We start from the raw sequence: 14,412 nt of genomic DNA on the forward strand, positions 1-14,412 counted from the left end.
CCTCGGTGATTACGATCTCCAGTCGGGGATCGGGGAGACGCGGACGTTCGCCTTCGGTGGCTTCAACGCGGGACAGGCCCGCCAAGAAGAGGAGAGTGGCCGCGAGCCCGGACAATGATGATGGGGGCTCTCCGGCTAGAAGTGATGGGGCTTCAGATCATCTGACCCCGCTGCGTACCCAGCGGCCGCCTTTGCCTCCGGTGCCCGACCTTCCACCGGCGCCTCCACCGGTGCCTGCCCTGCCTCCTCCTCCTCCGCCTCCTCCTCCTCCTCCTCCTCCACCTCCTCCGCTGCCTCTGCCCGTGCCTCAGCTGCCTGCTTCGCCACCGCAGCCACCGCCTCCTCCCCCGAGGGTTCCTCACCGGCAGAGATCTCGCTCTCGCCCTCGCAGGCGATCACGGAGTAGGCGCAGATCCTCCACTCGCCCCGGACATGGTCGACGGAGGTATCGGTCTCGTTCCAGAGGGTCGAGGGGCACGTACTCTTCTGGGGCTGGCAAGTATTCGCCCTCGCTGTCGGAGACGCCTCCTACCCGCGTCTCTCCAGTGGATGACATTGCCACGTTCCAGGAGGTGTTGCTGAGAGGGGCTGCGAAGTTGGGGATATCAGTGACTACCCCTATTCCCACTACATCTGTGATTTTTGAGACTTTGCATAAAGTACATCTGTCGCGCCCCCTCCTCCCGCTGGTCCCAGGGCTGGAGGAACCTGCGATGGAGGTGTTCTTAACGCCGGCCGTGGTGAAGCCGGCGCCCTCGAGACTGTCCAAGAAGTACAGGGCTCCTGACTCGGATCCGGCGTTCCTCAGAGTGGACCCCCCACCGGATTCTGTTATCGTGGCGGCGGCTCGTAAGCAACACTCTACGACGCCTTCCTCCACGGCTCCCCCGGATAAGGAGAGTCGCAAAATGGACTTCTTGGGGAGGAGGATGTGCTCCACGTCGGCTACTACGATGAAGGCCGCTAGCGCCTCCGCTCTGTTGGGGCGCTATGACAGGTCTCTTTGGGACTCCTTGCAACAGTTCTCGGCCTCCCTGCCCAGAGACAAGAGGGAGGATTTTCAAGAGGTGCTGAACGAGGGCATGATGGTCTCTAATCAGATCATCAGTGCGGCGGGGGACGTGTCGCTGCTGGCGGCCCATGGGTACTGCCACGGCATACATATGAGGAGGCATTCCTGGCTGCGGCTGACTCCGCTCAAGCCGGAAGCGCAGCAGAAGATCGCCAATCTACCATTCTCTGGCACGACGCTATTCGGGTCACATGCGGATGACGAGATGGCCCGCATGAAGGCTGAGGCGGAAACTCTGAAGGCGGTGGGGCTGGAGCGGCCTAAGGAGCAGAGGAGGTCCTTCCGTTCCTCGGGCAGGCGCTACACCAAGCAGAGGGGCCAAGGGCGTCAGTCGGGCCCCCAGCAACAGCCCCAGCAACAGCAGCAGTACCAGAGGCAGCCCTTTCAGAAGCGCCAGAGGGGCAGAGGCCAGCATCAGTCCTCGGCGGGGAACAAAGGCCCGGCCGGGTCGAAGCCCTGAAAAGTTACTTCCCCCTCATCCGTTACCCGCTCCGGTGGGGGGGAAGTATTCAACACTACCTGGCAGAGTGGAGGACAATAACACAGGACAAGTGGGTGCTGAATATTGTTTGCAATGGCTACTGTCTTCGTTTCACCAGTTCGCCTCCACAGATTCCACCAGTGCGCTCCTCCAACATGGTGCGGGAGCTCCAGCGGGAAGCGGACGTTCTGTTAAAAAAGAAGGCGATAGAAGCTGTTCCTTTGAAGCAAAAAGGAAAAGGTCTCTACTCACGGTTCTTTCTCGTAAGAAAAAAAGACAAGAACGAGTTCAGGCCTATTCTGGATCTGCGTCAAGCAAACAGGTGGATCCGCCGAGAAAAGTTCCGTATGTTGTCCCTGCATCAGATTTACCCTCAGTTGCATCGAGGAGACTGGCTGTGCGCCATAGATCTGCAGGACGCTTACTTTCATGTGCCGATCGCACCAAAGCATCGCAAGTTCCTGAGGTTTCTGGTAGGCAACAACCATTACCAGTATTCCGTACTCCCGTTTGGCCTGAAGTCTGCACCACGGACGTTCTCCAAGTGCATGGCAGTGGTCGCGGCACACCTGCGGAAGACCAAGGTGTTTGTTTACCCTTACCTGGACGACTGGTTGATCAAAGCGTCCACTTATCAGGAAGCCCAGTGCCATTTCAACAGGACGGCGGCTTTGCTTCACCGTCTGGGGCTGTACATCAACATGACTAAGTCAGTGCCGATCCCTGTGCAGTGTCTCCAGTACTTGGGGGGCTTCAGTCAATACCTTGACCGCAAGCGTGTGTCCTTCGGAGGAGAGACGCTTATCGATCCGTGGGAAGGCTCTGCATCTCATCTCAGCCCGCTCTCCTACGGTGAGGACGGTGTCTTCATTACTGGGGTCGATGGCTTCTTGCATCTTCCTCACCCCCAATGCACGTCTGCATATGAGGCCCCTGCAGGAATGTCTGGAGGATCAATGGGACCAGAGGAGGGGGTGTTGGGAGGACAAGATCCAGTTGTCTCAGCACGCTCGGCAGTCTCTGAAATGGTGGTGTTCCCCAGAGAATGTCTGCAAGGGGACCCCTTTTCACAAGGACATTCCGGCCCAGACCATAGTGACCGATGCGTCTCTCCAGGGCTGGGGAGCGCATTCGGGCCCTCTTCAGATTCAGGGGATATGGTCGCAGATGGAGACGACCTACCATATCAACTTTTTGGAACTCAGAGCAGTAAACTTGGCCTTGAAGGCGTTCCATCCCTCCTTCAGGACGTCCTCCCTGCTGGTTCAGACGGACAATACTACGACCATGTATTACCTCAACAAGCAGGGGGGCTCCCGGTCACGCACCCTATCTCGGGAGGCACAGGCGATCTGGACCTGGCTGGTGGCCAGGAATCTGACGGTCACGGCGACCCACCTGCCGGGAGTGCAGAATGCCCAAGCAGACGCGCTCAGCAGACTCGTTCAAGAGAACCACGAGTGGGTGCTAAACGACGACGTGCTAAGAGACGTCTTCGCAGAATGGGGCACTCCGGATATAGATCTGTTCGCTACGGCAGAAAACAGCAAATGCTGCGACTTCGCGTCCAGGTACTACCAACCAGGGACGCTGGGGAATGCACTATGGATCAGCTGGTCCAACAGCTTTCTCTACGCCTTTCCACCCATTCCCCTGATTCCGGCGGTGCTGATCAAGCTGTCGCAATCCAGAGCCAGAATGATCCTGATTGCTCCGGAGTGGCCGAGACAATGGTGGTTCACCGACCTTCTTCACCGGTCTGTTCTGCCACACCGGCGCCTGCCGTGCCGGCCGGACCTTCTCACGAAGTTCGGAGGGCAGATGGTTCACCCCAATCTCTCGTCCTTGAGTTTGGCAGCATGGCTCCTGAGCTAGTACAGTATGGACACTTGAACCTACCTCAGGACTGTATGGAGATCTTGAAGGAGGCAAAGAGACCGTCTACGAGGACTTCTTACGCCTATAAGTGGAAGAGATTCTGTTTATGGTGCAAGGCAAAGGACATTGACCCTACATCCTGTAAAGAAGATGTTATTGTGCCTTATCTGCTGCAGTTGGCTCAGTCTGGGCTTAATTTTCAGTCTATCAAAGTTCATCTCGCAGCTTTGACTGCGTATAGAAAGGGCCCTTCCCAAACCTCATTTTTTCAAATCCCTGTGATTAAGGATTTTTTGGAGGGTTTGCGTAAGGTGTTTCCCCCTGTTAGACGACCTTCTCCACCATGGGAATTGAACGTGGTGGTGTCCAGATTGATGAGGGAGCCTTTTGAGCCTATTCATAAGGCTTCTTTGCAGCATTTGTCCTGGAAGGCTGCCTTCCTTGTGGCCATTACATCGGCCAGGAGGGTGAGTGAGATTCAGGCTCTGTGTTGTCAAGAGCCGTATACTGTATTCCATGCGTCTAAAGTAGTGATGCGTACTCATCCTAAATTTTTGCCTAAAGTGATATCTGATTTCCATGTAAATCAGATGATAACTTTGCCTACATTTTTTCAGCATCCCTCCTCTCCGGCGGAGAGGTCTCTGCATTCACTAGATGTGCGTAGGGTGTTGAAATTCTATCTAGATAAGACAAAAGACATCCGCAGGTCGGATCAACTATTTGTAAATTATGGTTCAGTAAGAACTGGTCTAGCTACCTCAAAACAGTCCATCTCTAGATGGATTGTGTCCTGTATTCAGCTTTGTTACCAGAAAGCTAATAAGACACTAGGGGGTAAGCCTACAGCGCATTCGACTAGGGGCAAAGCAGCTACTACAGCTTTGCTTAGGAATGTTCCAATTGCTGACATTTGTAAGGCTGCCACCTGGAAGTCGGTCCATACGTTTACAAAGCATTACTGCCTGGACTCTGATGCTAGGGCAGATGCGCAGGTTGGACAGGCTTCGCTGAGGAATTTGTTTGCACAGTGATTTGTTGGTGTTTGGTTCTTACTCCACCGCTGTTTGTGGTTGGGATGGGCTTGCCATTCTATTCATAGATTATGACTATACACAGAGATCCCCTACTACAGAAGGAGTAGTTTCTTACCTGTAACTCCAGTTCTGTAGTAGGGGTATCTCTGTTATAGTCATAAGCGACCCTCCCTCCTCCCCGGTGGAGTAATTATGGCAGTATCAGGCCTGTTATACACCTTCAAAAAGAACTGAAAGTAACTTGCTTGGGCTGTGCATCCTGGGATACCGGGGGTCTCTGGAGAGTTTTCTTAAAGGCACGGTATCCCTTTAGCAGACACATAATGACAGCCTATAGGGCTTGTCTGCCCACCCCTTCCTCTCTATTGTTTAAAGGGATTTTGGTGAAGGGAGTGTGATACAATAAAGGAACATGTCAGATGTGAATAAAAATGACATTTAAACTTTATTTTGGCTCTTGTTTTTCACTTCAGAGGAAGTGCTGGCCAGTGCAGCCTTGTTGTATTTAGGCTGTATTATTTTTGTCTGTCTCTTAAGTGTCTTTGCAGGTTTGCAAATGCAGGACAGCTTAAGAGATATTTTGATTGCTCCGGGGTCCCCGCACATGGGCGGGACTATTCATAGATTACGACTATAACAGAGATACCCCTACTACAGAACTGGAGTTACAGGTAAGAAACTACTCCTTTTTGTTCACAACCTAAAAAGAAATGCAGTACAAAGTAATGGGTCCCTGAACCTTCTATAGAATAGGGCTGCTGAAACCATGTTTTGAAACTAAATTGTAAATCCGTCATCACTGCCCTAGAGCGCTCTGAATCTTGGCTAGGGATTGGTCGTTTTCCTATCTAGTCCGTCCAACTATGTCGCAGTACCCCTGCTCTCCGCCAGCTCCAATGCAGAGTAGTCCAGGACACGAGGAATGACACCTCTTGCAGCTGTTACAATGCAGCCGAGCAGTGATAACATCCCCAGTAAGGTCGCGAATGGGTTGAGATAGACAAACATTTGGTTTTGTAGCTTCCCAGGGCACCTCAGCCACCGTCAAGCTTAGATTGGGTTAGTGATCGGATGTTTTATTTCAGGAGGGGCGGGTTGTAGTCCCGTCGCTTATTCACCCACACTTCTCTACGTGACCCTAATTTGTGGCTCATGCCTTAACATGCCTCCAATTTCAGCCAACTCATGACCCGACGTTAAAACATTCATACAGCCCGCTGCATTTCATAGGCAGGTGGGTACATCTGGGTGCTTTCGTGACCACTCTGAAACGTGTAGCGTTGTGCTAGTGCTCTGTGTGGGCTTTTTATCGCACCTCTTGTCACGTCTCTGGGCAGCCATCTCTTTAAGGTGCCTTCCTTGCCTTTGCGTCCCCCAGGGACAGGTGTTTTTGTCTGCCGCCGCTCCGTACACTTCCTCCTTCGGGCTGCGCAGCATTCCCACTACAACAGCGGACGCCAAGCATGTGCTTGTTGTTGTTTGACTCATTAATCAATGCGCCACACTCGGTCGGTATGGCGCAATCGGCCCTGATCCTCAGAGATCAGAAACACTAAGTATATTTTTATAAAAGCTTCTGTACCCCAGTTTCAATTTAAACAGCTACAATAGGTACTTCAAAAAGGTTGGATTCAAATAATAAAAAGCTACATCTTTTACTTGTTTTAAAAGATAATTTACAGATATTGTCACGGTTAACAGATCAACATTCGTATTTACCAATGCTTGTTTCTATTTTGTTAACCAAGCACACAGCCCATAACTGCTCCATCACACTTTGGCTTTATAAAAGTGTAATAAAGGTGCAGGCGGATGTAACACTTAGCTGAAGGTGTTGCTAATGATAGGAAGAGAAAGCAAGGGAAAGCAAGGGACCTTTTGGGGAGTAAAGAAAGTTAAAAAAGCTAAAAAAAAAAAAACCAATACCATTCGCAAAACAAATTGCTTAAACTTAAAGGTGGGACCTATTGCATTTCCAATGCTTATTGAAATTGTGTGCAGAAGTGGACGAGTGGTTGGTTCAATGCACAAATCTTCGCATTGATATAGGACCCGATATCTTTCTCGTTGCCAAAAGCGTTAAACTTGTAATGTATTGAATTGTAATGTGACTAAATATACATAAAGGCACTTACGTACGTGTAGATACAGATGCCTGCATAGTTCGTTAATGTTGCTGTCAGTTACTTTGAAGTAATATTTCAGAAATGCGCAACGTTTATTTAATCGTTAGATTATATTGAGGGACCTGCGGGTTTAAATGTGAAGCTATCCGGATGCAGTGTGCACGCCCCAGCATCTTGGCAGACAACGGATGCGCTGCATTTGCTGTGAAGGCCTGGATGGAACATGGAGCTTGGGGGATTTTTCGACTCAGCTTCCCCATTCTGTTAGAACTTGTGCTGCTGGGGTGTTTACTTGGCTCGTCCTACATGCTGTGATGCAAAGCAGCTGGACCATAGCAGCTTGCTCCACATAAGTCTAATTATTATTGCATCCTTAATTTTTGTAGATTGTACTTAGCGCCTTCTAATAAACCTGATTTATGCAGTGCGTTATTGTATGCCGTTTCATACACGGTGGCCGAAATGCAATCCACCCGTTGACCTAAGGGCTGGTACAAACTCTTCCTACCATCGTGGCCATAATAACAAAAAATTAGGACAAGCAGACACAAGTTGCCAGCATTCAAAGGACAAAAAAAATCAAGTCATTACTTATTATAAATACTTTTTATATATGGTCATTCTTTGGTACATAATACTTTCTTGGTCCTATCTAAAGTAACAAAAATGCTTCTCCCACTTCTTTATTTTAACTTTTCAGCGTGCTGCAAACTTCTGAACAACACAGCTTAAAAGCAAACACAAAGTCAATTTCTCTCTGCCTAAACACTTATTACTTCCCAAAGGTGAGACCTATTGGCTATGCCAATGCTTGTTTATTTTTACCTTTTTTTGGGACACAGCTGCAGCAGAGTCCCAAGATGGCTGCCAACACTTTCCGGTTGAAGTGTTGGCAGCCAATCGGAGCTCTGCTTTTCCCTTCACAAGCTTTTTGCGAAGTCATCACAGCCACAGTTACCATTAACTCCATCTTCTTAAATTTCTCAACAACTGAATGGATTTACACCAAAAAGCACAATCTGTGTAACCAAATCTACCTTTTAGCCAAATTTGGTGTTATTCTGTCCTGCAGTTCAGGCTGCAGGTGTCTCTAAATGTATAATGGGAATTAACATGAGGAAAACGCACTTTTTGTTGTTGACCCTGTATTTTCTCAGCCCCCGCTTGATGGATCACCATGAAACTGTCCATGCACAACACCTACCTCTATACTTTCTTTGGAAAATTTCAGGAAGATTTGTCAGCCTGCGCTAAAGGGCACGTGGGCCGGACAGTTCAGTGGCTTTGACTAGATTAAATATTCCCTGGAGTTGAGCTAGGATTCCTTTTCCATTCATAAACAAGCCTGATTTTCTCCTGTCATGTACATTTACAGCTTCAATTTCTCTTATACATTTTATTATGCTTGATCCATTTATATGTGGAAATTGAAAATGTATTGCCAAACACTGTTAAGTCTGTAAGAACTTGTTGATGTCTAAACAGTGATGCATCATTTGTTTGTCAGGTGAATTTTCGTCGTTCCTGTAAAGCACTTTAATATCCTTAGACCGGTCTCACATTCTACAAAATAAAATAACCTGTTTTTCTTTGTTTAGTACATGTCAGATAAAAGTGTGATTGAACTACAGCAATTTGCCAAAAAGAACAAACCGAATCTACGAATACTTAACAAACTGCAGGAGGAAATGAGGAAACTTGCCCAGGAACGAGTAAGTATGAGAAATTGGAATTGAAAATGTATTTGCCAACTTAAGTGTTTAACAATTTTGAAGGATACTTCTAACCACAGATTCCATGCGTTTAGAACATGCCCATACTAAATCTGGGAATTTTTGTGCTCAACTCCTGCACATTGGTAGGTGGCTTTTTGCTGCTTAGCTTCTCTCCGGAAGTGACTGTTGATAATGGCTATAGGCACCACCCAAGCATACTGATATCTTTCTTTCTATGCCTTCATATGCAGATCCGTAGCTAGATCCATCTTTTCTCTTGTCGGTTGATGAGCTTTTTTTGCAATACTTTCCAATGTGCAAGATATGTGCCCTCCTAGAACGACGGGGATTAAGCTTTTCAAGCACTGTCGCAAACAGATGTTTGTGACATATCTCCGCAAGGTGAACCTCTACTTCTGGACCACAGTTCCATGTCTTGAGGGTTCCGTGCCCTGATGAACCCAAAGAAGATCCGTGACCACGAAATTAAGCTGTACGACACAATTATTCTCTGGGCCGTTCCCGCGACTGGACATCCTCTCTATCCAAGTCCTTGGGTAAGTCGAAGTCAAAGAAGAAAAACAAGCCTTGTCCCGGCCTCACCACTTTCCTTCTTAGAAGTCAATAGGACACGATGTGCCCTCTTGTCTCACCGTCTGCCTCACTGGTAAGTCTATTCTGCAGCTGGTTTTGATGCAGCCCGTTTTGTGTCAGTTGTTGGCACCACAACAGATTGAGGCAATAGTGGCACCTTTCCAGCTATCTCTGGCATACTTTCAGGTTTCATGCTTCAGGAGGAGGCCTCCATTTGTGTTGACCCAGTCAGGTCTGCCCTCTGCACAGTCTAGTGTCTCAAACCTGCTTTGAATTCAGCTCTGGCTTCAATGCCGACTCCGCGCACCATGATCCAAGGTGATTCCTCTGCCTCGATGCCGTAAGACTACGTGATTCTTATTGTCCTGTCCGACTCTTTGGCAGAAGCTGTGTTCTGATGCGCCCAGCCCAAGTACAATCTGACTGACAAATCCCTTTCTAATGAGTCGTCCTTCGGTTTAGACTCTGACAGGTGCCCCTCACCTTTTGGTGATTATGATGGGGATGCGCTTGTCCCTTGATAGGAAGATGACTACTTTTATATGGACCTACAAGAGGCTAACAGGCTGGACACCACCTATGACATAGGATTAAGTCTCGCCTGACCCTTCCATGGAAGAATCTGCTTAGTTGAGTTTAAATCATTTCTAAAGCACGCGTACACCTGGCGGTTTCATGGCGCTGCAGTTCACTGAGCCTCAGAGAGCGGGGAGGTCCGGGGGGCATAGGGAGGAGTTATTGTGGGAAAGCCTGTAGAAAGAGAGAGGTTTTTAGTGCCTTTCGGAAGAGAGAGTATTGGGTGGGGGATCTGAGGTGGGTCGGGAGAGAATTCCAGAAGGTGGGGGCGAGAGTGGAGAATTTTGAGCCTCCCCATTTATTACGCCGAAAACGAGGAACAGTCAGCAGGTGTTGAGAAGATGAGCGCAGTTCCCTTGCGGGGGCATAGGCTTTAATCTCAGATGAGATAAAGGCAGGGGCGGAACCTGACTGAGCCTGAAAAGTGATGCAGCCCATTTTAAACTGGGAACGTTCACGGATAGGGAGCCAGTGCAAGGATTTTAGAAGTGGGGTGACGTGATGGGATTTAGCCAAGTTGTAGACTAGACGAGCGGCCTGGTTCTGAACCAGCTGTAGCCATCGTACGTTGTATGCGGGCATGCCGTAGTATAGGGCGTTGCCGTAGTCTAATCGAGAGATGACCATAGCTAGTACAATAAGTTTTATGGCAGAGAAGGAGAAGAAGCGGGAGACCTTTCGGATGGTGCGGAGTGAAAGGAAGGAAGAGGATACCACTGTGCTCACCTGGGAGTGCAGAGTGAGTTGATCGTTAAGTTTGATACCGAGCGTTTTGACGGAGGAAGAGTGGGACCAAGGGAGGGGGGCCAAAAGAGGGGGGACCAGGGACTGGTACAACCACCTGTCAAAACCAGTTCGGTTTTGTCTGGGTTTAATTTCAGGTGGTTGTAATTCATCCAGTCCCGGATGAAGATCATAGTAGATTGAAAGTTAGACATGGAGTCAGGGGATTGAGATAGGGAAAATATAAGCTGGAGGTCATCCGCATAATTATATACGGAGACCTCCATTTGCTGAAGAGCAAAGATGAGGGGGGGCTATGTACAGATTGAACAGTAGTGGGGAAAGGGAGGAGCCCTGAGGGACCCCGCATGAAACCTTACGTGGTTCAGCCGAGAAGTCGCCCAGGCGCACCGTTTGGGTGCAGTTCCTTAGGAAGGAGGACAGCCAGACCCGGGCCGACCCCAGCCGCCCCGACACGGGAGAGTAAGATGGAGTGGTCCACCGTGTCAAAGGCGGCGGAGAGGTCAAGGAGGACCAAGGCCTGGGGAAGGTTGGTGTCCATGCCTTCTCTAAGGTTGTCGAGGACGGATAACACCACAGACTCGGTGGAGTGAGCGGGGCGAAATCCGGCCTGACGGGGGGCTAATACTCGGTTTTCTTCCACGTAGGCGGTGAGCACTCTGGTCACATGTCGTTCCAGTACTTTCCCTAAAAAGGGTAGTAGAGAGATGGGACGATAGTTGACAGGAGCAGAGGGGTCAGCGCCAGGTTTTTTTAGGATGGGAAGAATTATAGCTGTTTTTAGAGTTGAGGTGACAACGCCCTGAGACAGGGAGCTGTTGAGAAAGGTGAGCGGGGGTAGCACACAGGTCGTGAAGATGTGCCTGAGGATGTGAGCAGGGCACGGGTCTAAAGGGGATCCTGATTTGACCAAGGGGAGAAGGGAAAGAAAGGATTCTTCTGTTAGGAGGGGGAATGAGTCAAGACGAGCCTCTGCAGGAGGACAATAATGGAGGAGTTGTTAACCGCTAGGGTGGCCACAAGCTCTTGAAACCCAGGAAGGAAGGCTTGAGAGGGTTGGGGAGGACGGTACATAAGTAGGCAGGTAAGAGGAACTTTGAGGGAAAGGGAGCGGATAACTAAGAAGTCTGAGGTGCCGATAGGGGGTAAAGTTAGAGGCTGAAAGGGGAGTTCTTTGCGGGCGATCAGGGCGACACCCCCGCCTGCTTTACCAGTTGGTCGGTCGGTGCGAAGCGCGTAGTAAGTGGCAGGGAGAGCTGCTAATAAAGAGGGGAGGGAGATATCACGGAACCAGGTCTCTGTAAGGAATAAGAGATCAGGTTTGTGCTGGTCGAGTAGAACAGAGAGTTCATGTTAGTGCTTGACAGCAGAGCGCGTGTTGAGATAGTAAATGGAGAGGGAAGTAGGTTTGGGTGCAGCAGGGGAATCGGAGCGGGAAGCAAGGGGGAGAGAGGGAGGGTGAGACGGGGAGGGGGGAGAAGGAGAAGGGCTTAAGGTAGACAGTCCCAAACTATCGATGTAGTTGGTCACGGAGTCATCGATCGGCCACGGGCCTTGGAGTCCATGTAGCTGCGCCGACGAGTATTGTCTCGTTAGGGCATGGTGGGGTGGCCCTAGGCCCGGTCGGTCGCGGACGAGCGCAGACGGGCTTGCCTTAGGCGTGCCATCGGCGCGCCCGCTGCGCTCGTCCGCTGCGCGTCGAAAAAGGCACATATTTAGTGGTGGGAGAGGCGGGGGCGTGGCCTCTGTGAAGGGGCGTGGCCTCGGCGCTCACCGGAATGGCGTCCAGAGGTGGATATGTTAGGTTTCTTGCCGCAGCAGCGTTAAGTCGGCTGCGCGGGGTACACGGATCGAGTGGTGAGTGATTTAAAAATGCTAGACACAAGTGGTGAGGAACAGTTTAAGAAAAATCAAGTCGCGCTCCCGGCTTCCGCCTCAGGAGGTTCAGGTGATCTGGGTAAACGCTTGTATTCAGCGCCCTATTATGCGCGCCGGCGGGGTCCGTGGCCTCTGTGAAGGGGCGTGGCCTCGGCGCTCGCCGGAGTGGCGTCCAGAGGTGGATATGTTAGGTTTCTTGCCGCAGCAGCGTTAAGTCGGCTTACCATGTTATGTTAGTACAACTTACTATAGCGCGTGAATCACTTCGTAAGAGGTATCTCTGCGCTAACGATGAACACAGGCAAAAACCAAACACAAAAAATTAGAATAAGACTGTTTTTAAGCAGTTTCCTGAATTTTATATAATCAGGACAGGTGCGGATATAATGGGGCAAGGCGTTCCAATAACACGGGCCAGGTAAAAAAAAGTCAAAACCAAGTATTCCCCCTTTCGGCACGTCTACAAAATTGCATAGTGGCTCACAACCAAACCATTCAGTCACCAGAACAAGACACCTGAACCTGGACACGATAAAATGTTCTCATACATAGCAAATATTTATTTCAATATGACAAATAATTTTTTATCATCACAGTAACAGTAGATAGTCAAAAACATAAATAAATGTCACTGATTAAAAGCATTTAAAAGCCTAATATTCATTTTATGGATAATGTGCAAAATGGGGAGAACATGTAAGAAAGGTACTTTCTTATCGGCTAAAAGAGGAAGACAAAAGATCCGGATCCACTGTTCTCCTTGACAAATGTTCCAATACTTCATTGTTCAGAAAACAGATGTCCCCACAATCTCTAGTCTGCCTTCTAGATCATGTGTCGACGCGTTTCGGTGGAAGTCACAAAATAAAAGACCACCTTCTTCAGAACAAACGTTAAAATCTCTCATGAGATGTGCTTTCAATCTGTTTAATTGAGGGATACTGTCAGGATTGGTACAGATAGGGTTAGAGTTCCTCAGTTGAGGCTACAACCCAATAGTCAGTTTAGGCTTGTGCTGGGGAGGCGTAGAAGCGTTTCAGTAAGATCGCTCTCCGCTATCCTTCGTACCTGGATGGGTTAGGTTTATTCCCCCCGTACCACCCAAGATGGCCGCCGGTTGGTCCTTAGATTCCCTAAAGATTCACTCTGATAGTGTTGTAGTGTTTAGGAGTTGATGTTGCGCGCGCGCGTTTCCAACGCGGCGCACTTCAACCGTCAAATCCTGTCGAGTGGCGGTGTTCTCTCGAACTCCGTCTCTTCAGGAATTTCCCCTGTCAGAGTTAGATTCTTCATAGTCCATTTTGGTTGCACTACGGTGCGGCATTCTCTAGTCCCTTCAGTAGGGAATATCCTGAATCTCTCAGAGGCTTCCGTTTGGTGTTTCCGTCCAGCCCCAGAGAGACTTTGTCTTTACCTCACCCAGTTCATAGTGCGGAGAATAGTTACTGGCATCCCTTACCCCCCCTGACAAGTACTTCGTCTCGACGGAAGAAGAGTCGCATGAGAGGCGAGTTGTCAAGGACATTCCAAGAAGTAAGTGTAGCCAGAACTGGCAGTTATTCGCATCGTCTTCAACTCTATGGAAGCATACTGTGACTTGTGTAGTTAAAAGAGACAAGCCAGTCAGTCTTCTTGTTCAAGAGTACAGTATTTGGAGTCGTCAGTCAGCAGCAGTTAGCCGCAAAGTTCAGCATAAAGAGATTAAGAAGAGACAGAGAGCGGAGTGAGTAGAAAGAGGTTTTTTTCCAGCTTGTGGCAACTTGGATACAATATTCTATATATATATATATATAAATATTAAGAACTTTCCTATCATCATCCATCAGCGGATTCTTAGAAAGAACGAAGAACTGAATCAGAACATAAAAGAACTTTTACACACTTTGGAATTGATGGTAACCCCCCTATGTGGGTAGACAGGTAATGGCAGTCCTGTAGAGCTAGGGTGGGGGCTTAGGCAAGATTGGTTTTACATGTATTCTTTCATTGTAGGAGTAGAAGCACGTAAACAGTACAGCTCCTCTTCCACTAAGAAAAGCACCTAGCAGAATGAGAACAGAGAGCAGCTACACACTGTGTCAGGACAGGTAATGGTGGGGGCCTTAGTCGGTTAAGTACAGTAGAGTTGGGTTTTGATAAGGCTGTTATTGAGTAACTCTCGTTACAGGAGTCTTACGGAAGGTGCCCCGAGACCAGTCCAGAAGAAGACGCAGTGCAGTCTCTCTTGTCTGTCCAATTCCCCTTTCCCCCTCTCTGCTGCTCGTGAGCCTGGAGCTCGCGGCAGTGGAGTAGGGGAGTGGAGATCAAGCAT

General features: G+C 49.3%; 1 protein-coding gene across 2 annotated transcripts in view; it reads left to right on the forward strand.

The window, feature by feature from the left end:
• Positions 1-14,412, forward strand: part of DGCR8 (DGCR8 microprocessor complex subunit) — a 288,096-nt gene that overhangs the window by 249,446 nt on the left and 24,238 nt on the right. For both annotated transcript variants that reach the window (XM_085636096.1, XM_085636097.1), the window contains one exon: positions 8,193-8,306. In XM_085636096.1, coding sequence (XP_085492222.1) covers positions 8,193-8,306 — 114 coding nt within the window. The remainder of the gene's footprint in view (positions 1-8,192; positions 8,307-14,412) is intronic.

The sequence above is a fragment of the Triturus cristatus genome, chromosome 11 (genome assembly GCF_964204655.1).
Source record: "Triturus cristatus chromosome 11, aTriCri1.1, whole genome shotgun sequence".
In the NCBI taxonomy this organism is placed as follows: Eukaryota; Metazoa; Chordata; class Amphibia; order Caudata; family Salamandridae; genus Triturus; species Triturus cristatus.